The sequence below is a fragment of the Xiphophorus couchianus genome, chromosome 2 (assembly GCF_001444195.1).
Source record: "Xiphophorus couchianus chromosome 2, X_couchianus-1.0, whole genome shotgun sequence".
Taxonomy (NCBI): Eukaryota; Metazoa; Chordata; class Actinopteri; order Cyprinodontiformes; family Poeciliidae; genus Xiphophorus; species Xiphophorus couchianus.
The window spans coordinates 16,147,063-16,173,228 of NC_040229.1; the positions used below are offsets into that span (position 1 = coordinate 16,147,063).

Below are 26,166 nucleotides of genomic sequence, written 5' to 3' on the forward strand. Positions count from 1 at the left end.
GTAAAGTCTCATCTGTCTCTGCCTGTTGCAAATGCTGAAATGTTGCATAGCATTTTAAAAAGCAAAGCCCTGATTCTGTATTCAGAATGCATTTGCCAGTGTGGGTGGTAGTCAGGTGTTTCTTCATAAGGAAGAAAAAAAAAACCATACAAACAAAAGAAAGAAAAAGCAATTTGTTAGTCACAATATGGGATGCTGTAGAACACACCAGGAGGGTAAGGTAAGGTATTACAAGTAAAACATACGTTTCTGAAGTTTCCTTGGAAACATATTATAGAGTTAATTCTATATTTTGCACAATTTTTTTAAATAAAAAATAGAAATAATAATAATGAAAAATGCTAAAATGCATTTAGATAAACATGACAAGATTTGCTTTATTTCTTCCTCCTCTCACCGAACAGAGCGGGCAGAAGGAGGGAGGGTGAGACAGAAACAGCCTGAGATCTCCGGCTCAGGTACCTGTTAGAGCGCAGGATGGTCGAGTCATCAGATTAAAGGTGTCAGGGTTTGTTAATCTGTGAGGGAGGAACAGGCTTCGCCGCTTGAGCAAGTCGCTCCATTCATCGGCGGCGGCGGGGAAGCGAGGCAGATTGGATACTGACGCACATCGGGGAATTTCCCCTTCTTTTTCTCTCCCTTTACAATGGATACCTGCAGGGTACGAACCTGGCTGTTCCTGCTCCTGCTGTGGCAGGAGGGCTGTTTGCCATCCCAGTTCCCCACACAGCTCATGTAAGTATAGCCCCCATGTAATCCTGTTTCGAGCTTTAAGGTTTGCCAGACTGCTTGTTGCAAGCGCTCATTCTTTTAGCATCACAGTAGATTTAAGGGCTGCGATTTATATATATATATATATATATATATATATATATATATATATATATATATATATATTTTTTTTTTTTTTTTTTTTTTTTAATGAGCCACTCTGACTGCGTGGGCGTGAGAGCGGGGACCGATGTCCGGCTGGCGGGTTCATTCATGCGCCGATGGTCATCTTTAGAGAGACACATTGATGGCAGAAAGTATTTCGTCTCAGCCCTGTCTGGTCGCATCCTGACGTTGATAAATGTTAGTCACCAAAATCGGCAGATTGTCGCCGGTGGCCACGCTCAGCCGTGACAGCTCCTCAATGAAGTTGTAGAGGAGTTACAATCGCTGCCCTGTAGCCTAATGCTGTATTTAAAATTGACAGAGGAAAAATCCTTACATGTCTCCAGTGAGCTATGTCTCCTGTAGGTTTGTTTATACGTGTGCACAATTTCAATAAATACTTTGAACTGAAGATATATCCCATTTACTAATTTTCACAATCAGAACTATTGGGCATATTTGCTTCTTGGAATTCATACCAAGTGTTGAAGGAAAAAATGCAAACGGGAGTGAAATTTTTCATTGGATTTTACAGATCCAGCAAGAAGTCACAGCCCATAGGCTTCAATAGTAATTCACAGATAGAAAACCAACACTTCCTCTGCACAAGCAGGGCTACAAACAAAGCTTTATCATCACAAGGAAATATTTAACTTGGATCTCAGGCAGGTCTTGCTATGAACAGCATGCTGATATCCTGAGAATTTTTGGTGAGGCTGCATATTTATTATTCAGCTAAACCAGCGTTGCCAAAAATTAAAGAAGTCCTTTAAAGGGATTTGTTACAATTGAATATTTGGTCAAATTGGAATATTTTCATCTGTTCATAGAAACTATTACTTTTGTTTACCACTCTTACGCATATGTCTATTAATGAGGATAAACCAATTACTACTACGATTTATGATGCCTATAAAGTTGCAAATTCCTGGAGAAATTGGATCATTTCAGCAGAACAAAGTCCATGGCCTCAATATCTATGTCAATGTATATAAAGGATCCAAAAAATTACAGTTTCAAAAATACTAAATCTTTAATGAGGTGCAATAGAAAGTGCTAGAGTGAGTGAAATTATTTAAAATCATATGGAACAGAGAAATTGCACACTCCAAATCTGTCACCTATTGCTGAGCACTGCTAGTAAGCTGGCTGAAAATGTCTCCTACATGCTTACCTGGTTTACAAGAAAGAAAAATTCAGCTGTGGTACTGACGATCACAGATGGTGAATGCAAAGAAAGGAATATCATGAATGACATTTAGGTAACACTGTTTACGCGTAAGAGCTCCAGTTTACAGACTCCACACTGCCTATAAATAGTCAACTACTCCAATGGAGCAGATAGCCTGACTACTTAGCGAATTAGGATCAGCTTATATGGTATTTTGCAAATTGAAGAACTAAAATGTATAATATTGTGCCCCTACATGAAAATTCATTTGAAAAAAACAAAACAAAACCTAGCACAAGATATGTGTGCAAAAATAACATAAACTATATTAGATGAACATAATAAAGTGACACTGTTGTATTTTTACTTAAGGTTTTAAAAATTTTAATGACGCCATAAAATCCATTTTATTTGCATGCCAACACATTGTTATGATTTAAAATTTAAGTAAAATAATCTCCATTTTAATATAATAGAGATTATTTCAAAAACCAAGATGTTACTGCAGCTCCAAATCCTTTAAGTCCTCTTCTGAAGAGGTGACTTCATAGATCTAGTTTGTGCAGCGCATTCCACAGATAGTCCTTGGATAGAAATTTAAGGATTGTGGAAGCCAAGTCAACATCTCAAACCCACTGTTGTGTTTCTCAAACTATTCCTGAAGTATTTTTGCTTTGTGACTGGACCCACTATTACCCACTATTCTGTTCTTAGGCTAAATAAAATCACAAGCCATAAGAGATTACATGAAATGTTGTACATCGTCTGCAATAATGCTTAGGTGTGGGGCAGCTATGATAACACCAAGACTTGTGGCATCATTTTAGATTGTAACCTTAATTACTGCTAATAATAATGATGATCTTACGGTGGCCGACAGGTGCAAATGCGCAGCAAAAGAGAAAACATGCAAACAAACAAAAAACACGCGCACAAATTAAATGCGGCAAGCAAAAAGCGAATAAAATGCAGCAAACAAAAAGAGAGACGCAAACAAAAAAGAAGACACCCCCGAATGAAATGCAGCAAACAAAAAGTGAGACGCAAACAAAAAAGAAGACACCCCCGAATGAAATGCAGCAAACAAAAAGTGTTGAAAACGGAAGTGCTCCAGACCACTAGGGGGAGTCAAAGAGTCGAGACCGAGCCCAGAACGGTATGACTGACACAAAGTCTATCACGCTACCCATAAATTATTCTGTTATTCTATAATATTATAAAAGACGGTGTATCTGAAAAGAAATATAGTAATACGTACCTTTACTTTCTTTCAAATTTCTTTCTCTGAATCTTGCATCTGGTCCCATAGAAATGAATACTATTTTCTTTGACTCCCCCTAGTGGTCTGGAGCACTTCCGTTTTCAACACTTTTTGTTTGCTGCATTTCATTCGGGGGTGTTTTCTTTTTTGTTTGCGTCTCTCTTTTTGTTTGCTGCATTTCATTCGGGGGTGTCTTCTTTTTTGTTTGCGTCTCTCTTTTTGTTTGCTGCATTTCATTCGGGGGTGTCTTCTTTTTTGTTTGCGTCTCTCTTTTTGTTTGCTGCATTTCATTCGGGGGTGTCTTCTTTTTTGTTTGCGTCTCTCTTTTTGTTTGCTGCATTTCATTCGCTTTTTGCTTGCCGCATTTAATTTGTGCGCGTGTTTTTTGTTTGTTTGCATGTTTTCTCTTTTGCTGCGCATTTGCACCTGTCGGCCACCGTATGATCTAATTTATCAAGACTCAATAAAAACAATGCGATACTGCATCAGTCCTTTATGTGTTTGTTTTATAGTTATAAAAAAACTACAAAAAAAGAACTGGGTAAAAATGTTGAAAAAGAAAAGGTAATGAAGTTTGAAATGTTCAATTTTCAAAAGTATGTTCATACACAAACAGAATAACTAAAAAGAAACTCAGCAAACTTCAAAAATGCACCCTACTGAATTATTCTGTTTAAACAGTAAAAGACTGGGAAGAAACTTGGCAGCTGCTTGTCTATCAAGTGTAAGAAACTGATATTTTGCAAATTTCAAATACCATTATGTTCAGTTGCTCAGCTCTAAATATGAAACATATTACAATACCTTACATACCTGGAGCAACATTTTAGAGGATATTTTCAAATGAGAAAGTACGCTTAGGGTTAACAGAAATGACTAGTGGTGGCTATATTTATGAATCACCATAAATCCAAACTGATAACTATTGTGAAAAGAGACATACAGGGAGGTCAGTGTCCAAACATATCTTTTCTAGGCACCGTTTTGTATGTGGGTCACTATTGAAAAAATGAATGTGAAATCTGGGTAGTTAGTTCAGAGCTGGACCAGAGCAGCTCAAATTGTTTTCGGGCATTTGTTGGTGTTTTCATGCCAGATTTTGTTTTGCTGTCTGGACTGGACAGTCTCTGTCTTTGCTTCTTTAATGACGTGTAATTAGACTGTAGTTTGGTACAGCCTCCCACTGAGATCCACACTACAGGCCAGCTCATTGCTCCCCCTGGCTCTAGTGTGACTGTATCACAAACATCTGTCTCTCTGTGTCTTGCATTGTGTTTCTGCCCCTCATTCTGTTTTCACACTCATTTGCTCTTCCTGTGTCTGTAAAAACAATGTAGGGCAATGTCTGACCCAGTTGCCATATGGATGTGTTTATGTGTTGGTGTGCGTGTGCGTGTGAGCGTGTTTAATTATCCAGCATTGTACCACAGGCTGCAGTAATCAAAGCTCAGCAACCGGAGCAGAAAAAATCTCGCTACCTCAGCTCAGCCACACCAACTTCATTACTTTTTATTAGCTTTCAGCATCACTGTGTTATGATAGCCATTGTATGTGCAATCAGTCATAAGTTACTAAACACGAGTCATCCTAAGCAAATAAAGATGTGATTGTACGTATTGCCTCATAATATTTATAATAATAGCAACATTTATGGAATTTTTCTATTAGTGTTGTTGGGAACACTAAATAAGCATAATCCAATACATTTTTAGACATTTGACGTTGATGTGCATAATGTTTTTTATTATTCTGAAAAACATGAAGCAGTGCATCACAATATAATGTGCCCCTTCAAATACCTATATTAAATTGATGCCTTTTAAAAAAAGAAATGTCTTACTTGCTCCCACATCAAATATAAATTTAGGACAATACATTTGGATTGCAATATTTACTTTGGTCCACTATGATTTAAGAAAAAAAACAAAGAGTATAAAAGAAGAAATTTACCCAAATTTACTGATTTAATATGCCTATAAACAATAAATACACATTAAGCAGCAAAACAGAAAAATAAACTACAGCATAATCTGAGGATAAACAGACACAAACAGTCTTTTGCAAAGCTCAGTGTTGTTACGGCGCAGAAGAAACACTGAGCTCTTTACTACAGAGCTCTAATGGAATATACTTGAATATCACTAGCTGCATTCAAGGCACACTTTGGGAGTACCAGGTTGAATCCCATTTTGCCTTCAGAGCTGCCTTCTTTATGGCACCGATTTAAAAAAACAATGTCAGAATCATTCCTAATATTTTAGTTAAATGGACCTCACTCAATTGCTGCAGTTTTAACATCCAAGGTATTGAATGTCCTGTTCCACCGCATCCTAAAGGTACCCCACTGGACCTTTAGAGCTGGTGACTGTGGAGGCCAATGAAAAACAGGGAACCCATTGCCATGTTAAAGAAATTAATTTGAGATGGTCTGGGATATGTTGTTTCCAGACTGATCCACAGTCAGACACATGACAGGGCCCAGGTGACCCGTTAGCTTTCCGGTGGAAACGAATTTGAGCAAAAATTATACGTATTGCCAACAGGAAACCTGATTACATTATTCTTCATCATATAACAAAGGAGAAAATGTCACCAACGCAGCAGGAGGTTCATACACCACACATTGTAAAATGCAGCTTGTTCCAAAAGTTCAAAGTCACTCTGAAACTTTAAAAAAATTAAATTTAAAATTTAAATATTCTGATACTCCACTTGAACTGCAGCAAGTTGTCTTCACTGTGTCTGGATGCATGAATGCATTTAGTTGCCGTTACGTATTTGGCTGATTCACTTTTTGTGCTACAAAGCATTAAACAAATGTGTCTAAAATGTGTCCGGTCAGTTTATAGCACAGCTATGGCTACAAATTGTTTCCTGTACACACTTTAGGTTTAATCAAGTTCATTATGGTCAATCATGGTCAAGGCAATTGCTAACACTTTGCTGACTCGGGTTCTTGAAAATATAACCTACAGATACAAAGCAAAAATATCTACAAAAATCAGCTGCCATATTTATGTCCTTAATGCTTTAAAAGTACATAATATAATTTATTATTTGATAATATCTTTAAGCTTCAGTCAGATGGTGCTTATTTTTCAGTTATATTAATGTTTTTTTTGCCACACAGTCTCCTCACCACTGTCTATTGACTGGGGGGATGGGCTATCCTGCCTGTTCTGTCTTCCCCCTCTTGTTTTTCACATAATGGTATGATCCGATACTCTCAAACGTGATTGGCTACAAAGCTTCCACGCTAATCAAACCAAGTTCTGGTCATACAGGTTTAAACAGTACACTATTTAAAATGGGGAAACATCCATCAGGTAATTGTGATCTTTGTCTTCAAGAAGAGACAGTAGAACATGTTTTATTGTTATGTCCAAAGTACTCCGAGGAGAGAAGGAAATTAGAATATAGGCTTCTAAAGAATAAGTTACAGTTAAAAATATCAGATATTTTGGGATATTCTTCTTCCTCTGAATATTTATGTTATTTCATAAAATTTCTTAAGAAAACTAAACTGATAGAAAGGATTTAGTGTTTTTTTTTTTTTTTAAGTTGCGTCCTGATCCACACTCCATACCAGTAGGTGGCGGTAATGCACACCATTAAGTTGCTTGCCAACCGCCATTAAAAACAAAAAGAAGAAGAAAAAAAAGAAGAACCAAGTTCTGTTGTGCACTGAGAGTGAGAACTGAGCAGCAAAAGGGAAAAAGTAATGAAACGCCTCCCTTCCTCGTTTTTCTCTCGTGTGCCGCTTATTCCGCTACTGTTTTTGTAGCCCTGCCCCTTAAAATGAAGAACGGCTCTCAATGAGGAGTCGGTTCGAAAGGCCGAAACGTTCGCGACTGACCCTTGACTAAGGTTTAGTCTAGCTAGCTCCGTCCAGCCGAAACAGCAACGAGTAACGTCGTTAAGCCTTTTCAGTTTGCACCGGAGACGTTGAAATTGATGAGAATGTAGAAATAAAGAAGAGAGAAAGATGAGAAGGACCAAACGGAGGAAGAAGCTGGTGTTTCTGCTGCTGTTGTCACCTGCAGCTTTAGAAATGAAACAATGAATGACACATACCTCTGGTCTGGACTGTGTGTAAGTAGCTCTACTTAGGGTCTGGTCTTTGGTTCGGTGTTGGGTCCTTGTTTTCACATTTAGTATGTTAGAACAGGTGTAGCTCCGTTATCGTTTAAAAGAGTTTCCAACGTTTGCTCTCTGACGTTTCTTCCAGCGTCCTTCGCTCACTAGACGGCAGCAGGGATTTTGACGCTTTGTGGATAAAAACAGTTGGCTCTGCACTGCATTTGTCTTTAGCTTGGAAAGGTACGACCACTTGTTAGTTTTGGTCCTTCGGAAGTTATGTTCGGCTCTCTCCAACGCTGATTTATCTCGTAGGAAGAGTTCCAGACTATCTTCACCTGTTTTTAAAATCGTTTTTTAAAATTACAGCCAACAGCGACATAGTTTGGCGTTGTCTAAATGTACACCAGTCAAATGCCGCGCCATCAACCCAGCATGCATTGCGCAGGTGAAAAATTGGTGACCTCCATGGGCGAAAAATATAACAAAAGACAAACAAATTTTAAAGTAGTTATGAGTTTTTATGTAAAAATATCACAAAAGACAAACAAATTTTAAAGTAGTTATGAGTTTTTATGTAAAAATATAACAAAAGACAAACAAATTTTAAAGTAGTTATGAGTTTTTATGTATCAAAAACAGCATGTCTTAGGTAATAGGAAAATTACAACATATTTAGGGCAACATGGTCAGCTAATCGTGGATCCTTATTTTAAGGAAATAAATTTATAAAAATTGTTTATATCTATCTATCTTATATATATTCAATCTATATATTCAATATAGATTGAATATATGGATATTCAATCTATATATAGATTGAATATCCATATATTCATCCTAAAAATCTCGTATTGTTCTGAGCATTCTCTTTGCCTCAGAAAAATTCAGTGACTTGCATAAGTGTTCACATGTCTTGAAACTTTTCATATTAAAATGACGCTAACAGCATACAACTGAGGAAGACAGGAAACAGGTCGGATATAGTTGTGGAAATGTTGGGAGCAGTTGGGGTTTAAAACAATATCACAAAGCTTTGAAAATCACATAGATCCATCACTTGAGAACTGGAAAGTATATAGCACAAATGGCACAACTGCAAAACCATACAATAGTAGGCCATCCACCTAAAGCGACACACTTGGAAAGAAGTGCATTCATCAGACAGCCAAATTTTCCACAATACTCTGGATGATCTGCAGAGATCTACAACTCAGGTGGGGAAATGGCATCTATATGACTTTTAGTCTGACATCAACAGTGACATCAGGCCCGTGCAGAGACCACTGAAAGGGCAGGTGCTCAAAAAAAAAAAAAGGGCACATCTAACCGCATTCTAGGAAAGACTATTAACAAAACCACACAGCTTTCAGAGCTTAATAAAAATGATAAATTACAAAATTGTGAGACATACAATATAAGCTAAGGAAAAACTATATGGAGCATAACACTATGCATATGTTAGATATTTTATTAGTAATTTCTTTCTGCAGGTCTATTTTGTTATAGGAAAGTATTGCAATATTCAAACCCGCAATTTAGCAAAATATGTAAATCAGAGCTGATGGTTTAGCTCCGATTTACATATTTTGTCTTTACAGAATTACACTATTAAAAATATAAACAAGGGCACAATACAACCTTTTAGTGTACTGTAATTTATAAAAAAAAAAGAGCTGCCTGTTTGCTGCACTTACATTGGAAATGAAGATTCAGGAAAGCAGAGCTGCATCAAACTTTAACGTGGAACTGCAGAAAAAAAAAAGCACAAATTGAATTGTTAATGCATGTCACCATGAGAAAAGCCTACTGAGAGTTACTGCCTACCAAAATGTATGCCTATATCTCTATTTGTGTCTTAGTGTATTTTGTAAGTACCTTTTTTTTTTTTGTTCGTACCTGCAGTACTCGTTCTGACCCAGTCGGTCAACAATCCACTACCTTTTGCTGCATCTATCAATTCTTTTCTTTTTTGTTTCTGCCGTCTTTCTTTACGTGGCATCTTTGAACTGAAAAAAGCAAAACATAATGAATTATGATAAGAACACTGTATTAACCACACTACCAATTATTTACCTTTGTGTTTAAACCAATATGTTTTTCAGTCCTTAGCACAACATAATATTAATTTCAGAGAAAAGGAGGCCTCTGCTGTGGAGCTCAATATGTTTCACAATTATTCTATTAAAAATATAATAATAACCTCATTTAAATAAAATACAATTGTGATCAATACATTTTGAATTGAAACAATTTTTAAACAAAAGTTTTGCTTAAAAAATTTTTTTTTAAATTAAAATCAGAGATTTATGTCTCAACGTGAGAAAAATTATTTGTGAACAAACTTATTTGCTCATGTCATAAATCTTTTCTTGCTATTGTAAGTTTTTGTTTGTGATTCAAAGTTTTGCTTGCTTCTCATATGACGTCGTGGGCAGGGCCGAAAATTGCAACAAAAGAGTTCTGATGTGTGCAAATAAAAGTTTGTTTTGCAAAGAACTTTTTAAGTTAACAAGACAAAATTTAGTTATTTAATTAAAAAAATTAAAATAAAACTTTTTGTTTAAAAAAAATAAATCATTATAATTCAAGCAGTTTTGTAAATTCTATTCCCCTTCAAGATACATTAACCTAATGCCAGAATAAATGCAATTAATATACATTATGCAGCAAAGGAAATTAGATAATCGGACATATATTCATTATAGAGAGATGATCGGTTTTGGATCGTTGATGTGGCCCCATCAGCAATAATGAAGAATGACCGCTATCATTAGCGATACAGGGAAGAAGCTTTTTAGTTATCTTGCTTTGCTACCAAACTCGTTAGCTAACAGCTAGCTAATAGGACAACAACAACGGCCTAATGTCTGTATGATAAAATACTGAATCGATAAGAACAGTTTTTCCTTACTTTTCCTTCCTTCCTCCTCCACGTTGAGCTCCGCAGTAAGCTACTGCGCAGTCTCACTGACTGAGCGGGAGGCAGCTGCGTCATGCGTCACGGACAAAAGGTCAAAGGTAACAAGGTGACCCGAACGGCTTATTATGTTGTTTTTCTTTAAATAAAAACAACAACAACAAAAAATAATAATTTTAGTACATATCAGAGGAGGGCTTGGAAAATTAACTTAAAAAAAAAAGAAAAAAAAAAAAAAATTGGACCAAAAGGGCACTTTAGGGCAAGGAGCAAAAAGGGCAGGTGCTCAAGCACCCCCAGCCCCCCCCTCTGCACGTGCCTGAGTGACATGTTGCTATTTGAGTAACCTGGGATGTCCTAACATCCTGACAGAGTCACAGCATTGATGCAGTAATTCATGTAAACACAGCTTCAAGGAAGAACAGGAGTACATTCTTTGCGCCTGTACTCTTCAGGCGCAAAGAATTCTAGGTCGCTGAAAACCATGCATGCACACAAACACACACAAAAAATATGGCTTAGAATTGGTGTGTCAGTGCCTCAGGCTAGTCCAAGGCCCAGTAAAACACCTGCAGTTAGTGGATTGAGAGACAAAGATGGAAGAGTTAGAGGATCAAGTGGAGAACTCAGCAGTGAAAGAAGGGATGTGAAGAAAATAAGACACAACAAGAAGTAAAAGAAAGGAAGGCAACTAAGGAATATTATGTTTGTAATATTAATATTATGTTTAATTTAAGACATGCTTTATCTAGGTTAAAATTATGGTATTTATTTAGTTATGTTATAAATTGTAGCTTTTGGAAAGAAATTGCATATGCCCTAAAATTGAACTTTTATTTATGTGAAAAAAACCCCATCTAGGTTCTGAATGTAAATTCATAGTTTCAAGTGACATGTTAGTTTTAGGACTTCTGTATAGATATATATCAGTGGACATAGGAAAAAATGTTAAGGGTAAGAAATAATGAATGGTTGGAAGTTTGGAAATAAGATGAGTTTGTAGTTTTGTGTAAACTTTTATAGACATCCTACAGCAAATAAGAAGGCAGAATATAAAAAAAACATTGAAGCAATACAGTAAAAGATACATTCAGGAGAAAAATGCCAAGGTGGGGGCCTGCTGAATGGGGATTTCACAAAAAAATTTAGTGGACAACCAGGAAAATGCATCTGCAATGGAAACTATTTAATTTAGTGTTTTATTTTTGCCTTTTTTGCAGACTTTACTCCACATTAAATTATTGTATAATATGTCCAGGAAAAAAAGAAGAATAATTTCTTTCTCCAAGGTTATTAAATTGAGCATCACGTATGATTTAGATAGTGCCCATTTCCAGCAGTCACTACTGGGGAGGCATTTTTGTTTTTTGTGAAATGGTGAAAAGGATCTCATTTTTCTACTCGATCTTCTCCTTCCACTATTTCCAACAGAATCCTTCTTTGGCCTTGAACTCAAGGATCTAATAGATTTTATTGATCTTCCACATGGTCTCAGCAGCTTATCAAGGTAGTACTAATATAAATAAAAACTCTAATATTAAAATGTTTCAGGAAGGAAAAAAAAACCTCTGCAATTTTTGAACTTCAACAATGTAGAAAACGAACATTTTAATTAAAATAAGATTGCAGAGCAATAGACGCCCCAACAGAATTAAATCCACATTTGACTGCTTCATATGTATAAATTAATATTAACACATTTTCCACATTTTACTACTTTTAAAGCTTAGGTTTAATATTCCTTCACGATGTTAAATCCCCCATAGGATTTACTAGTATGGAAGTCAAATATCAAAATATCTTGACTTTTATTATTTCTCTACTCAGCTTTTTCACATCGTTATTCCCTCTGGTATCACTGCAAACTGTTTCATCTTTCTCCTTAAGTGTACTTTGTCTGAACTTTCCACATCCACTGCATATTTTTTGTCGTTTCTTCTTGGTTTTAAAACTTTATTCCCTTCTTTTTCTACCACCTTCTTGAACTGAGCAGTGTCACAGTTGGTATATTTGGTCATTTCTGGCATATTTCTTATTGCACCTCAACAGCAGCAGTTTGAGAACATTTCAGAATGAATCTACACCATAATCATGCATTCATGTTGTCAGGATACATTGCAGTTGGAATATCTCTGTCCAACTGCTATAGTATAGATACAAAGAAAGTTGGAACACACTTTCTTTAAATGTATTGGATTTTCTTTCTTACAGAATGAGTTTATTTCAAAAATAAACTTATTCTGTAAATGCACTGTCAAACAATAAATAATTAGACAGATATGGATAGACCAATTTGCCATTGCAGCTGTAGTAGAATGTGCAGAGATGTGTGATATTTTTACTTTTGAAACATCACTGAAAAGCTAATCACATGCTACTAATTCAGTTCAAAAAGTGAAACTAGAGTATTACATGGATTCATGTAATCTGTCACTTTATGTCAAAAGTGATTAAATTAAATTAGTTCATTATTTCCTGTGTTTAGTTCTGGTAATTTTCTAAACCAGGTGTTGATACTTTTAGCATGGACATATAGCAAGTCCAGTTGCAACATGAATCTGTAAACTTGTCAGCACAGGAAAGAACCAAGAACTCAAACTTCCTCCCATATGGCTGAACTGACTAGAGATTTAATAAAAAACAGTGGACCAACACCAGATGACTTAGCTTCTTAAATCATCTAATGCTGTGAAAGCTTCACACTACACGTTGTGCAACCTGGATTCTCTGTAATCTCTTTCTTCAGCTCCTCGGACCTTGATTTCCAAATGAAATGCAAAATTTGCTCTTATCTGAAAAGAGAACTTTACACCACCTACGATGTCCAGTCATTTTATCTCCTTTTGAATTGATGAAAAGTAATTTGTATTTTGATTTAGCTGAGCTGCACCTGTATTGTGATAATTTTGTATTTTGATAACATTATTATAACAGAGCATGGCCTCACACAACTTTCCCCTGATGGCTGACCATTACCTGATTATTTGACTTTATGTTTGAACTCTTTGATAGAAAATACAACAGCTGACAGCAGGTGGCACGTGTTTTATCAAACGACTTTGTATTTGTTCCTAGTCAGTCATGCTAGATTAAATGACACTCTGCTTGACCTGCAGGAGGGGATGTTGTTGCTCCTGTTTATTTTCTTGCAATGTGACTGAACGTTTCTGCCACTTGATGGGAATAAAATGGCATGAATGACAGTTTAATTGTGCCTTGAAAGCTTTTGATGTCTCTTCTACCCTGGTAACATTTCAGTTACAAGATTGATTCTTTGCTTCGCTTTGTCCCATAGGATTAAGGAATGGGTTGATCAAATGCAGAAAGAGCTCGTCACCTTGGCAGACACAGCCACAGCAGGGCAGAGCCTCATTCAGGTAAAATGTGTTAAAACCACATTCTTATAAAGACAATATTCTGCCAATGACTAACATTAAGACAGTGATACTAGTCTAGTCTACATAAAGACAATTAATATTACTGATTATTCTGTTTGCTGTCTTCTCATCTAGATTTTTCTGAAAAATCAGCATCTCTATACTGTAGAGCAAAATGACGCAGAAGAGCTGGTGGCCAGAGCAGCCAGGAACATAGAACAGCTGCTGCGGAAGAGGTCTGCTGCCTTGGAGGTAGGACTCACTGCAAGCAGGGGAACCAATTGTCAGTTTGCAAATTTATGTAGATGTTGATGCTGTGCAGGACAAACTTTTTCTCCACAACGGCTGGAACAGAAAACATTTTTCAATTTGTTCCTTTTGTCTACCAAAACTGTGAATAGATTTGAACATGTAATATGGTCACTCAGAAAGGCCAAATACAGATGCCAAATACAAAGAAAAAAATAAATCACAACTGACACATTATTATAACTTGGATAGAAGCTGAGCACCGACACATTTAACACAAAACGGTGCGAGCAGAACAGCAGTCTAGATGTTAAAGAATCTGACAGGCAACTTAGAGCAACATAAATTTTACAACATATGTTTCAAATTATAGTTTCAAACATCGGGTGAAAAACAGCAGTGCAAAGAGCAGAATAAAAGTAGTTTTACACAGCTGAACAAATTAGTCGCCCTTTAACAAATGCAGTAATAAACGTTCATCATCCTTCTGTCAGTTTATCAGCCCACAACTCATTCTTACCACCTTTTGATCCAGAGTTGTTTTGTTTTTCAAAGATGCTATATTGAGACAGTTAACACAAAATCTGTGACATTGAAAACTGCTTTACTGTTGCTGTGCTGTTTACATTTCTGGTCAAATACATGCATCTGTAATATTTCACCTAATCCTACTTGATTTTAAATGGGTGACTTGTGAACATGTTGAGTTAATTATTTGGAAGGAGCAGGTCAATAAAAAAAGATTAAAACTATGCAACACCTTTTGTATTTAACTTTTAGTTACATTTTAGAAAACATACAACTTTTCTGATTGTTTGCTTTATTTTATGTGAATAATTTTATATAGTAATTGTCAGCTATTTTTGTACAGATCTGATCAATAGCTTATATATAGACGTACAGACTGAAGGGCAGGTGAGACATATTAAATAGCAGAATTCAGAAACTGAGGTTCATCTTATTAGTTTTTCAGCAGTAGGGGATGCAATAATGAAAACCTTGACCCTGGGGAGCTTCTTTTTTCCTCCCCGCCCTTTTTCTTTCCTCAGAAGTAGGTCAGCAATGCAAATCTTTATCATGAATTAAAACAATTTGAATGCACCCAGAGGGAGTTCACAAGACTGCATACCTTGGCTTTATAAAGTCTCTTGGTAATTGTCTGATTAGAGATAGAACAAAAGTGTTTACGAAGGTTCATGTACACATCTCCTGCCAAGACTCTGGCTTTCTGGTAAGTACTCTGGTGTTTTTAATATTTTTTAAGGGATTTATAACTGGCGACATAACATTTTTAAGATAAAGAGAGCATATGTTTGCATAACTGACGGGAAACAACAGTTGTAAGAATTAAGTTGTTGTGGGTTTTAGGTATGAACTGAAAATAGGAATTCATGGTTAGTAGGGCATTCATTTGCCTGATTACCAACGTTAAGTCTATCCCTCATACACTGATCACAGGACGTTGTTAATGTACAAGCTTTTTGTTTCACCCTTCCTTGCAAGTAACCTTGAGTCAAGTATTGTATTCTATCCAGAATCATGTGGATGGGAAGATAAATGATGAACAAGACTAGGGTAATGTGGGCATGTAATCAAGATAGATCTACAGAGAGACTGCTATGGTTCCACAGGATGGTTAAAAAAAAAGAGCAACATAAATTAAAGGAGGTTTTCAGTTTCTTTTATGCAAAAGTTTCCTCATTGTAACAAAAATCATAAATACCAGCAAACTTTAACCTTTAAGATTAAAGTGACTTTTTTCATAGGATTTTGGTTTTATTGAGAAGTAATCTTTGCTGACTGATCTCTATGTAGCGGTTTAGACTCTGAAGTTTATCTTCTAAGCACAAGAAGAGAATTTATATTAGAGTTGAGACTTCCTTTAGTGTTCAGAAGATTTAAAACAAGGTCAGGTAGGACTAGCAATGTCAAAATAATTTCAGGTTGCCTAAGGCACTCAAACAATTTCCTCTTGGCTTTGAAGTGTTTTCAAACTTTCTTTCTCCTTTTTTTGTTATCTCTTCTAAAATCCTTCTGTCTTTTTCTGATCCCAGTATATGCAGAGTGAAGAACTTTTAGAGGCCACAGTTTATGTAGCACAGGTGTGTAACAACAAGTGTTTGGCATGGCATGTCTACTCATGCTTCCATAAATAAGCATGTGGCAGAATGTAACATGCATTATTAATGCCGACTTGGCTGCCCAATGTTGAGGGAGGTTGCTTTATCAAATGTTTCTCAATGAAAACTGTGACTTGAACTACGCAGGCAACATTCAAATTGCAAATTTTGTCTGATTTTGATATTTTCGTTGATATGCTAAAATTGTTACTTCCAAATAAGATAAAGTGTAATGCAGAACACAACAAAGATGATCATTACAATGACTTTATCCTAGCCTGGCCATTGTCGTCTTGTGCAATTCCGTTTGAATTAAATCTCGCTTGCATCACAGTTTGGACTTTCTCCCCTTCACTTGGATTCTCACTGGTAGATTTTCTACCAGGCCATAAATTACTATTAACGGACTGAACCCCGTTTGGCTCAGCACTTCTCTCTATGCAATGGAGGGTAGTTGTTTAAAGCGCAGGCAATTTTGCCTAAGCTTCATACCGTCAAACTGGCACATGACATACCTGTATGTTGCAGTTGGGTACAATTTTAAACATCACAGTCCATGACTCCAGGAAGCAATAGTTTCTCAATAGCTGAGAGCCCAGACCCTCTGGGAAGCAAATGGTGTAGGACATTGAGCTGATTTTTACCAGGCTAACTTTATCCCCACAAAATACATTGAATCTGTTTGCCCCTTTTTTATGTGATGAATTGATTTCTTCGTGACAAATGCAATAAAAAGTTAAATGTCAGTTTTTTCCCCCCAAAAAGTAAATACTTAAATAAATGGTTTTGTTGTTTTTGTTGCAGAACTGCTGCCTACATCTTAGCTGAAGTAAAGGATTTTAGCTAAAACAAATGCAGTGACAGACTTATTTTTAGCAAATGCTATGTTTTTATACTTAATCACTTTTACATGTTAGGATTTTCCCTTTTTCTTCAGCCCACCATGGTTCATGTTGCTATGGATGACTGCATGGGCAAAAGGTGTTGAAATATTCTGTCACAGATCAGCTGCATACACAGATTTTTACCTATTATTATATCCTTCTAAACAGGAATTTTGTGTAGTAAAGGTGATTTCTTATTTTTTGGCCACAAAAATAATCTTGGTGTTTGGGCGTTCCTGTACGAGTGTTCCTCTCCCCGTCACTGCTCCCGGCTCTGCTCACTCACACTCATCCCCTTGCTCAGTGGGGATGAGTGGGTGATTTCTGTAAGGCATGACTACATACAATCAAAACACTGACTGATTAGAGTGAGTCAGGAATATCTGCCCATAAAGGTTATAAGACAAGAAGGAATGCTTCTTCTTTTAATCATTAAGCTGGTGTGGAAATGCAATGAGCAACGAGTATTTAAACGGTAGGTCTTAAATGTTAAACTTTTCTTAAATAGGGCTAGGTTTGTATGGTGCTGTCTACCCAGAGAAGTGTTTGATATTGTATTCCAATGTTGCTAATGGTAGTTTAAAGAATTTAGCCACATTCGAGTAGATTTGTAACATGCTTTTTAAAGGATGTAGTACACTAAGTTTTTCTTTATTATAATTGCATGATGAAAAAAACTGATCTAATTCATATGTAATATACTGAAAGTTCAGAACATCTCCATAAGGTTTAACTGTCATCTGTACAGAGCAGTTTTTTTGTCTGAAATCAGCGTATTGTCCCCGTTATGTATGTATGAGCAGGGTTAGTAGAAGACTGACTCCTTTTTAGTGAAAAGAAAAAGCCCAATCAAAATGTTTTTTGTCGTGCAAGTAAAGTGGTGTTGCATTTCCCTCTTATAATGTCAAGTTAGATCTACTTTGCCATTTGTTTGGTTCCATCTTCTGCATACATTATAGCCAGTATTTGGCTCAATCATCTTCTTTTTAGCAGGTTGCAAAGTTCAAAGGTGAAAATCTGCTTTGAAGGTCAACTTGGGGTGAATCCAGAGGGAAACATCTGTAACAATTCATCTCTAAGGTTTCCAGCCTCTCCTCAGTATCTAGTCAGCCTTATATTTACTTATTTTTCTAGCATTAAAACTCTAAGGCTTATTTACTGCTTATTTACATTCTTCGTAACTAGAGTTATGCAGTAATGAGTTATATCTACTCATTCACATTTACTTCAGTACGTTTTTGAAAAAGAAAAATACTTCTAATGGTAGTTATTTTGTACCATACCTTCTACTTTTACTTGAATAATATTATTTTGAAGTAATGCCTACTTGAGCACAAAATATAGCTACTCTAACTTTTCACTGAGTGAAAACAAGCACATTTCAACCAGACATTTACAGACAGACACCCACACAATTTATGATAAAGTGAGACTTCTTATATATACACAAGCTGGCCTGTTCAAATGTTGTTTACTGTCCTGAGCATGGTGTGACATTTGGAGGACAAGAGAATATATGGAAAATCTAGAATAGGTTTGCACTGTTCAAACATCCATTTTTGAAAATACCAGAATTTGCACTACATTTTATGCTTCTATTTGTTTGATAACATCAGCTGTAAAGAAGCAGTCAACACATCACAAGAAATTACTCAGTACATTAGTACTGAGTAGCTGTTTGTTTTACATACGTATGTCTTGCTCTTAGTTGAGTAGATGGTTCGACATATTTTTTTTCTTGCTTATTAAAGTAGCCCTATTATGTAAAGTTGATTTTTTTTTTCATCTTTACATCATGTGACACTGTTATTCCTTCATCAAAAACATACCATACATGATTATTTCATGCATGATTGAGAAATTCTTTGATCTTCCCAGGTAGCCATTCTGGGTGCTGAAATGCATGGTGTCACTGTGCTTGTTTGTTGACTAGGCTTTATCACACATGAATATAACAAAATCTCATTAAGTGGGATTTTACAGTTAAAGTAAATATTAGCATGGCTGCTTAGACTGGAAAGCAATTTGTAAATTATCATCCAAAGGAAGCTTTATTAGCTTTTATTAGAAATTTTGTGCCAGCATTATGAGGATACCATAATTATAACACAAGTAACAAATGGAAACATATTAGCAGGCACAGGCTGATCATTCAATCACCCTGAGGCAGCTGTATTAAAAATAGCTTACTATTTTAAAGCATCTAATTAAGTCTGGTGATTAAGTATTTTAATTATAGTTTGATGAGATTGTGACAAAACTCTTGCATGAAAAAGGTGCCTACTTCTTACATTGTGCCTAATTTGTTACACATAATAAAAATGTATCAAATATAGTTTGGAATTTTATTTAACTTATAAGGTACGAATAAAAAAATAGGATCATACTAGCATAAGTGTATTTATGTTTTGAATGATGTTTGAAAATGTGGCCACATTAAGAGCATTCCATAATGCATTGATTGTATGAAATGGAGGATTATCAGCTCTATCTACCTTTTTCTTTTTTTAGCTCAGTTACAAGCAAGCTGCTGGTTATTTTACTATCATTAATTAAAGACATTAAAAACACATCATAAAAGAAAAACAAATTGCTGATGACAACTGCTGTGCTGCTTCTAGGTCTCTACTGAAAAACATGGCACAACAAACAATAAAAATATTACATTACTGTGACAAAATGAAGAGAAGTAGTTTTTAAAGTTTCAATTCATACTAGAATTGATCTATGTCCACCTATAATTATTATTCAGTGGTTTTTAGCCGTGATTTAAGGAAACTGGGCGTTTCAGGACACATTTTAACCAGTAATAGTTGGAGTCACATTTCTTTGCTTCTCTTACTTTAGAAGTTAGAAGCCAAACATTTCATTTCCTATCTCTTAGTATGAGGTAATTCCAACAGCCCAGCTGGGCATTATTGCTGACAAGCCCATCCATTTATGACTGCAGTGTACCTATCCTCTGATGGTGATCATGATATAAATGTCTTTTTGTCTATGTCTTTTAGATTCTATATAGCAACACAGATTGTTTTTTCCCAATGCAATTTTGTGTAAAGAATTATTTTATGTAATTTTGGTGTCTGCAGCGATACAGTGTTAATGATTCCCAGTGTAATGCTAAGGCATTCAGATATCTACCTCCATTTATCCAGAGGTATGCTTCAGGTATTATCTATCCATGTGTTTCAATTTGAATTTAAGACTTTAGTTCCATCATATTTTATAATGCTTCCCATTGACATCAGTGTGTGACTGTGTGTGTATAGGCGAATGACTGAATGTAGTGTGAAGGACTTTTGGTTCTTTGGACTTGATAAAACGCCATAGAAGTACAGGTCATCCATGCTTATCTTTAAATTTGTATTTGAGACTTTAATTCCATCATGTTGTATTAAAGTGTTCCCCATTGACAGTCTTACATTACTCTGTACAAGATGTGACATTGGGATAATTTTGAGTGTGTGTGCATGTGTATGTGAATCACAAATGTCTGTAGGGGTGGGGGTGCGGGTGTGTGTGTCTGCAGATGAAACACACTAATGAGCAGAGGCTATGATATGATCAGAGATATGCCAGTCTCAAGAACAGATGTTGCCCAACCTCCCATCTCTGCTCAGTGCTGATCATATTAAGCAGACAAGAGGTTTCTGCATATGTCTCTATCTTTCCGTTTCCATTCTTGCTTATGTGTGATGAGAAAAAGAGAGAGAGAGCAGCGGGAAGCAGTAGAGATGAAGAATCCTTCCTAGACTTGTGGGAGGCCAGGGAAAAGTGTGTACAATGCAAAACAAAAAATGAAATCCAATTGGGATGGGGTATCTTCAAATGAAGCCAAATCATGACTGTTTTTTTTTTCTTCCTACAATAGACTTGTGCTACTCTTAGGGTAATTTAGTCTTAACATGAGGTTTTTTGACTATCGTGCTTTTATAAACACAGTCTTTAAGTGTGCACAATTAAATAAAGTATATACAAGACAACAATTGTCGATTTGCTCAAAGAAGTACATTTTCAGTGAAAACATTAGCGAAGATGTATTAATCTTTTATCTAGATGTGTACTAACTACCTTATGCGTACATCCAAAAAGTTCTTTCATGTATAGCAAGGATATACTGTCACTTTAAAAAATAGTTTAATTTCAATGTGGAATGCAGTCACTTCAAAGAAATCCAAACCCTGTTGGTCCACAGCTATGACTGCAACCTGTAGTGTACTGATCAGAGAATTTGTAGGTAATTTCATAATAATTGCTTCAATTATAGAAGGAATCACTTCAACATCCAACTTAATATTTAAGAAATAAAAAGTTTGAATTTCCTGTTATGTCTTAAATTGTTAAATCATTCATGTAGTGCAGTTATAAAGTCTTATGATGCATTGATGTTGCAAGCAACCACTTAACATTTACATCAAGATCAGAAGTGGCATCATTCTGCATGTAAAAGAGCAGTACTTCCTACAAAGATCTGCAGCTTAACAGAAAATCTCTATAATTAAAAAAATATTATAGTTGACATTGTAACATCTGAGTATCTTAAATTAGTGTTCTGCAAAGTTAACATGATTTGCCTGATAAGTGGAGTCAGCAAATAAATTCCGTGTTTTTATCCCTGCAGAATTCTTAGACCCCTAATTAGCTGATTTTCAAAATGATTGCTTAAATTTCATAATTATGTATGTCCTACTACCGAGCGAGTTGAACTCTTCAAAAGGAACAGAGGAACTTTGTTGTAATACCGTCATCTCCCTTTTATTTGCTAAAGTCTAACTTAAGGTGTGGCCAGTTGGGTTAAATCCAACATTTCTACATGGAAAATAATTTTATATCTAGAAGCTTCTTACACCTTTTATTTTTCCCTCTAATTTCATCTTCAACACCTTTAGGTATGTAATTATTTAACTTCAAGCCTTCTTTCGGGAAAAAGAAAAAATCCCCACTAGACAGTTTTTGTCAGTTCAACCCAGTAGGCATTATTTGTAATCCATTTCCTGATTGGTAAATATCAGATTTTTATAGGTGCAGTGCAGCAAAGAGCAAGAGGGAGGAAGTGAGCAGCATATACAAGCATGATTGACAGTGCTAACTTGTTTCTCCTTACTCCGATTGGTTGTTTTTGACTGGGAAGCAGTGTACTTCTGCAGATGGCAGTAGGACCACATAATCTCTTTTCACAGATTATCTGTCACATATTGTTAAGACATAGCGATAGTTTTAACAAATATTAAAACATATATTTCTTTATAAAAGTTACCTACTGCAACTTTAGAAAAAGTTGCGATATAGCAGTGGCTCATTATGTTTTCCTGTTCCGTCTTTTGACTTTTCATTGTGCTTTTATTTTTGTTACACGTACTGCTTTTCAAATGGTTTGCTGGATTTGTTTGGATATGTTCTGCTCTAACAATTACTGTCGTAAAATGTTGCCTGCTTACCTCCCCACCCCCGAGACAATTCAAAGTGCAGACATCACAGATGTGTAGATGGCAGCAAAACACAATTGCATATTTCAGTAAAATATACAAATATGTAATATAAAGCATATTCTAGACCCGCTTTAGCCAGCTGTTTGGTGGTATAGAATGCACTAAGCAGTGATGGTAAAAGAAAAAAGTACATCATTGTGTCTTTAGGTGGCATAATCCCCAGCATATCACTGAATAAGAATTTCGACTCCCTGGATATAAAACTGTTATCTAGGATTTTCCATCTATATTATCATCTGTAAGAGCTTCCTTGTGTATTTTTTTTCCACATTTAGCGTTTGCTTGAAAGGCTTTATATAACCTCATTCACTTTGTTGTTTGTGTGCCAGTTAAATGCACTAACTAAAAGAAGAAAAAAAAAACAGTTAATGGATTTTGCCTAGGATCCATCAGCTTTTATGTTCCACATGTTTTCAAAATGACCCTTTTTTTCCATTAATCTGTTGTTTTCTGCTAATGCTAGCTCTGGTTATTCACATTTAGCTATGAACTTTATTTTATTTTTTTTTTATTTGATAAGGTGTTATACTTTCCAAAATGACATAGACATGAAAGCAACTCATGCATGCATCCATTGTATACATACACTTGAGAATAAAAAAACAGCGAGTTTGATGTAAAATAGCAGTGGACTATTCCCATCAGATAGTCTGGTGCCCTTAGAGAGAATGTGCAGCAGCAGCAGTGTATTCCCCTGGGTTCCAGCAGCTGCAGAAAGCTCAACTCTTCCTCTGTGGCTTGACCTCTTTCTCTTTAAATCATATCATCCACCTCTTTGAATCGATGCTCTCTTTACATAGTTCCTATCGCTCTGCTCCTTGAATAAAATATAAATAAAATGTGTATGACCGCTATTACGCTTTTAATACATCATTCTCAGCTAAGATTTTAAACCTTTGCTCATCTTACTGTTTGTGAAATGGGTTTTCAGTAGTTGTTTCGATAAGCCCCATAACCAATGCCTTGCATTTTTATCTTTCTTAACATACTCTTTATTGATAACTGTGATTATGACTTTGTGGGGAAGTTTTCACTTTTTTTTATTTCTTTCTTTTTTAAATTTTCCACACACTGAATCCTGAAGGATTCAGGAATAATGACATTCTGGATTGGACAATCTGGAATCAGGAGGGGAAAGATATGAGTGTGGGTGTAATGATCTTTTAGACCTTTGTGAGTATCGCTTTGTTGTCTAGGAGTAGGGTGGGCTACTTCGAATTGGCCATTGATTTTAGGCGTGTGGAGCCTTGGCACACACACAAACACGCACACACACAAACACAGGGAGCTTGAGACGCTCAGTGAGGTTTAGCAGAGCTTGTCTCATCTTCCCTGTCTATCCTTTAAGCTGTGTACTGCTTTCTCACTAAATGCATGGTGGGCTGCTGGGCTGCCCTGGCAGCATGACAGTAAGACTTGCAAGAGTCTTGCAGCAATATCTCTCTGTGGAGTTTTCACCTCTCCAATACTTCTACTCAGGCAAACTTTGGTTTCTGCACTCTATGGTTACAGTCTAATGGTCTCACAATATATGACTGTGGACAGTGCAATGATGCTATCAACTACACACCGTTCTTGGTTGATGCACGGTTTGCGTACCTTTTATGTTCAGCCTGAGTAAAAATTTGTCTCAGCAATGTTTTCTGTGGATGTTATTCAAGATTATTCTTAGATTGATCCCATTATTATTTCAAATTTATTCCTCCCTATGATACTTGTTTTCACACTTCACTTTTAAACATCTCTGTCTCTCAGCTGCCGCAAGCCAAATAACCAGTGTTCATGTACAGTTTCAGCTTTATAAAGCTGAAAAAAACATATTTTGAAAGAGTGGACTCATTATTGCATAGACCTTCACAAAAATTGAAAGAGAATTTAATGAGCAATTAGATCAAACATGCTACAGAAGCTGTTATGCACTCCCATTAAGTAAAACACTGGAGCGCTGAATTTATTTTCAGCTGATGTCTAATCAATTGGTCCAAGCAGCAACTAGCTGTTGCTCTGTAAGGAGGTAAAGGTTTACCCTAGTTTAGAGAGATTGATTTGGGTGTTTTCACCAGTCTGGACACTGAGAGGTTTTGAGATTCTGCGCTCCATTTTTACATGTTTGCATGTTTAGAGATGTTGATACAGGAATAGAGAAAAATGGAGGAAAATGTAGTTCTCCCCCCCCCCCCCCCACACCTAATCTCTCCCTCCCCCATATACCCCGGAGGGGAAAGGAGCCTCGTCAAGGCTCTGTCATGAATTTTTAACAAACCAGTCAGCCTGCCCTCTTGAGGAGTGTATATATTCTTTCTGATTTGCATGTGCATTTTCATACACTATCACTGAGGGAAAAGGGTAATTTTATAAACATTATCTCCCAGTACTATCTGTTATTGTCATACAAAGTCTGCAAAAATTATGTATGAAGTGCTAAATGGCTATAGACAACTTTTTTATTCATGCTCAACTAAACAGCAGAGTGGCAATGTTTCTGACTGCACTGGCATTTTTAATGAATTACCTACACAATATATATATATATATATATATATATATATATATATATATATATATCATCACCACACAGAACTTCCTTTGATTTCTCAACATAATATTTTGCTCAAGTCCTTAAAGCATGTAATGCTACATATCACACACAGATACAGTATATCATCAAAAACACAGTCGTTGAACCTTGAGGTTTATATGAAACTTTTCAAAACTTTTTATGTAGCTCTTCTGTCAGATGTAGCTATATAACCAGATGAAACTACTAAAATGGTCTAAGCAGTATTACATCTGAAGGTATCAACTTCAAGTATTTAAAGGAAACAGAAGATGGTTATTTGAAACTAAAGTACTGAGAACATAAAGTCATGCATAATACTTTCACCATAGCTGCCTTGTGTCGACTCCAAATTGAGTATGTTTGTTTATGACTGGATTAGTCTGTATATTTAGCAGCTGACGGGTCTGGAACAAAGCCCAGGACTACAGGCCATAGAGATGACACTGTTGATCAGAAATGAAATCACTGCCAGAAGCAGATTCATGGTCATAGACACACATTGACAGGACTGTGAAAGCCCTGTAGTTTCAGACCTTTTAAATGAGATTATACGCATTGCTTTGTCTCTGGAATTGTCTCCATCATGCTTTTAAAAGTGCTGTCTTTTGTGTAAGTGTCTAATATTAGGTTGTTGTTGTGAAACATCCTTTGGGCAGTTTCTAATTTGAAGCCCTTTCTCATTTCTGTCCCCTAGAAACTGGCCACAGCTGCAGAGGTATTCCAGAAGGAACATGCATGGAAAGACGAGTTTGAGGTAAAAGGGAGAGAAAAATGCACTGATCAGTACACATATTATGTACACACACACACAGACATGCACATTACACACACACACGCAAGGCAACAAGAAACACAGATAGCCCTGGAAAAAGTCTGGATTTATATTTACGCCTTTGGTGGATGTTATCGCTGCAGTTATCTGTCATAAAAAGAGATCACAGCCTCCATGCTAAATGGAGCCATAATCACATCTTTATTGCATTATTATGGTTTATTGCACATTATACACCTTGTTGTGACACATTGTGGCCGCTACTTCAAATGACTGATAGAGACGGCTTTAACCATGGCTGTAAAGTGTTGCTGTCATCATGGACATTTTTTTAAATGCTAGTATTACAAAAACAATCATGTTGCTCTGTCACCAGAAAAACATACGCAGGTAAACATATGTATAAAGAA

At 36.1% G+C, this 26,166-nt stretch overlaps 1 protein-coding gene and 1 long non-coding RNA gene across 6 annotated transcripts in view; one reads left to right on the forward strand and one right to left on the reverse strand.

Annotated features, from left to right (window-relative positions):
• The first annotated feature begins 417 nt into the window (after nucleotides 1-417).
• Nucleotides 418-26,166, forward strand: part of LOC114133417 (voltage-dependent calcium channel subunit alpha-2/delta-1) — a 72,504-nt gene continuing 46,755 nt past the window's right edge. For 2 of the 5 annotated variants that reach the window (XM_027999309.1, XM_027999315.1), the window contains exons 1-4: nucleotides 421-735; nucleotides 13,601-13,682; nucleotides 13,818-13,934; nucleotides 25,679-25,738. In XM_027999309.1, coding sequence (XP_027855110.1) covers nucleotides 647-735; nucleotides 13,601-13,682; nucleotides 13,818-13,934; nucleotides 25,679-25,738 — 348 coding nt within the window. In that variant the 5' untranslated portion in view covers nucleotides 421-646. Of the gene's footprint in view, nucleotides 736-7,008; nucleotides 7,401-7,432; nucleotides 7,629-13,600; nucleotides 13,683-13,817; nucleotides 13,935-25,678; nucleotides 25,739-26,166 lie in introns of those variants that run through there. The other 3 variants (XM_027999341.1, XM_027999323.1, XM_027999331.1) reach the window with 3 other exon arrangements.
• Nucleotides 8,843-10,623, reverse strand: LOC114133441 (uncharacterized). Its single transcript, XR_003593182.1, has 3 exons — nucleotides 10,300-10,623; nucleotides 9,285-9,394; nucleotides 8,843-9,134 (listed from the first exon to the last, which is right to left on the reverse strand). It is a non-coding gene; the product is annotated as an uncharacterized LOC114133441 (long non-coding RNA).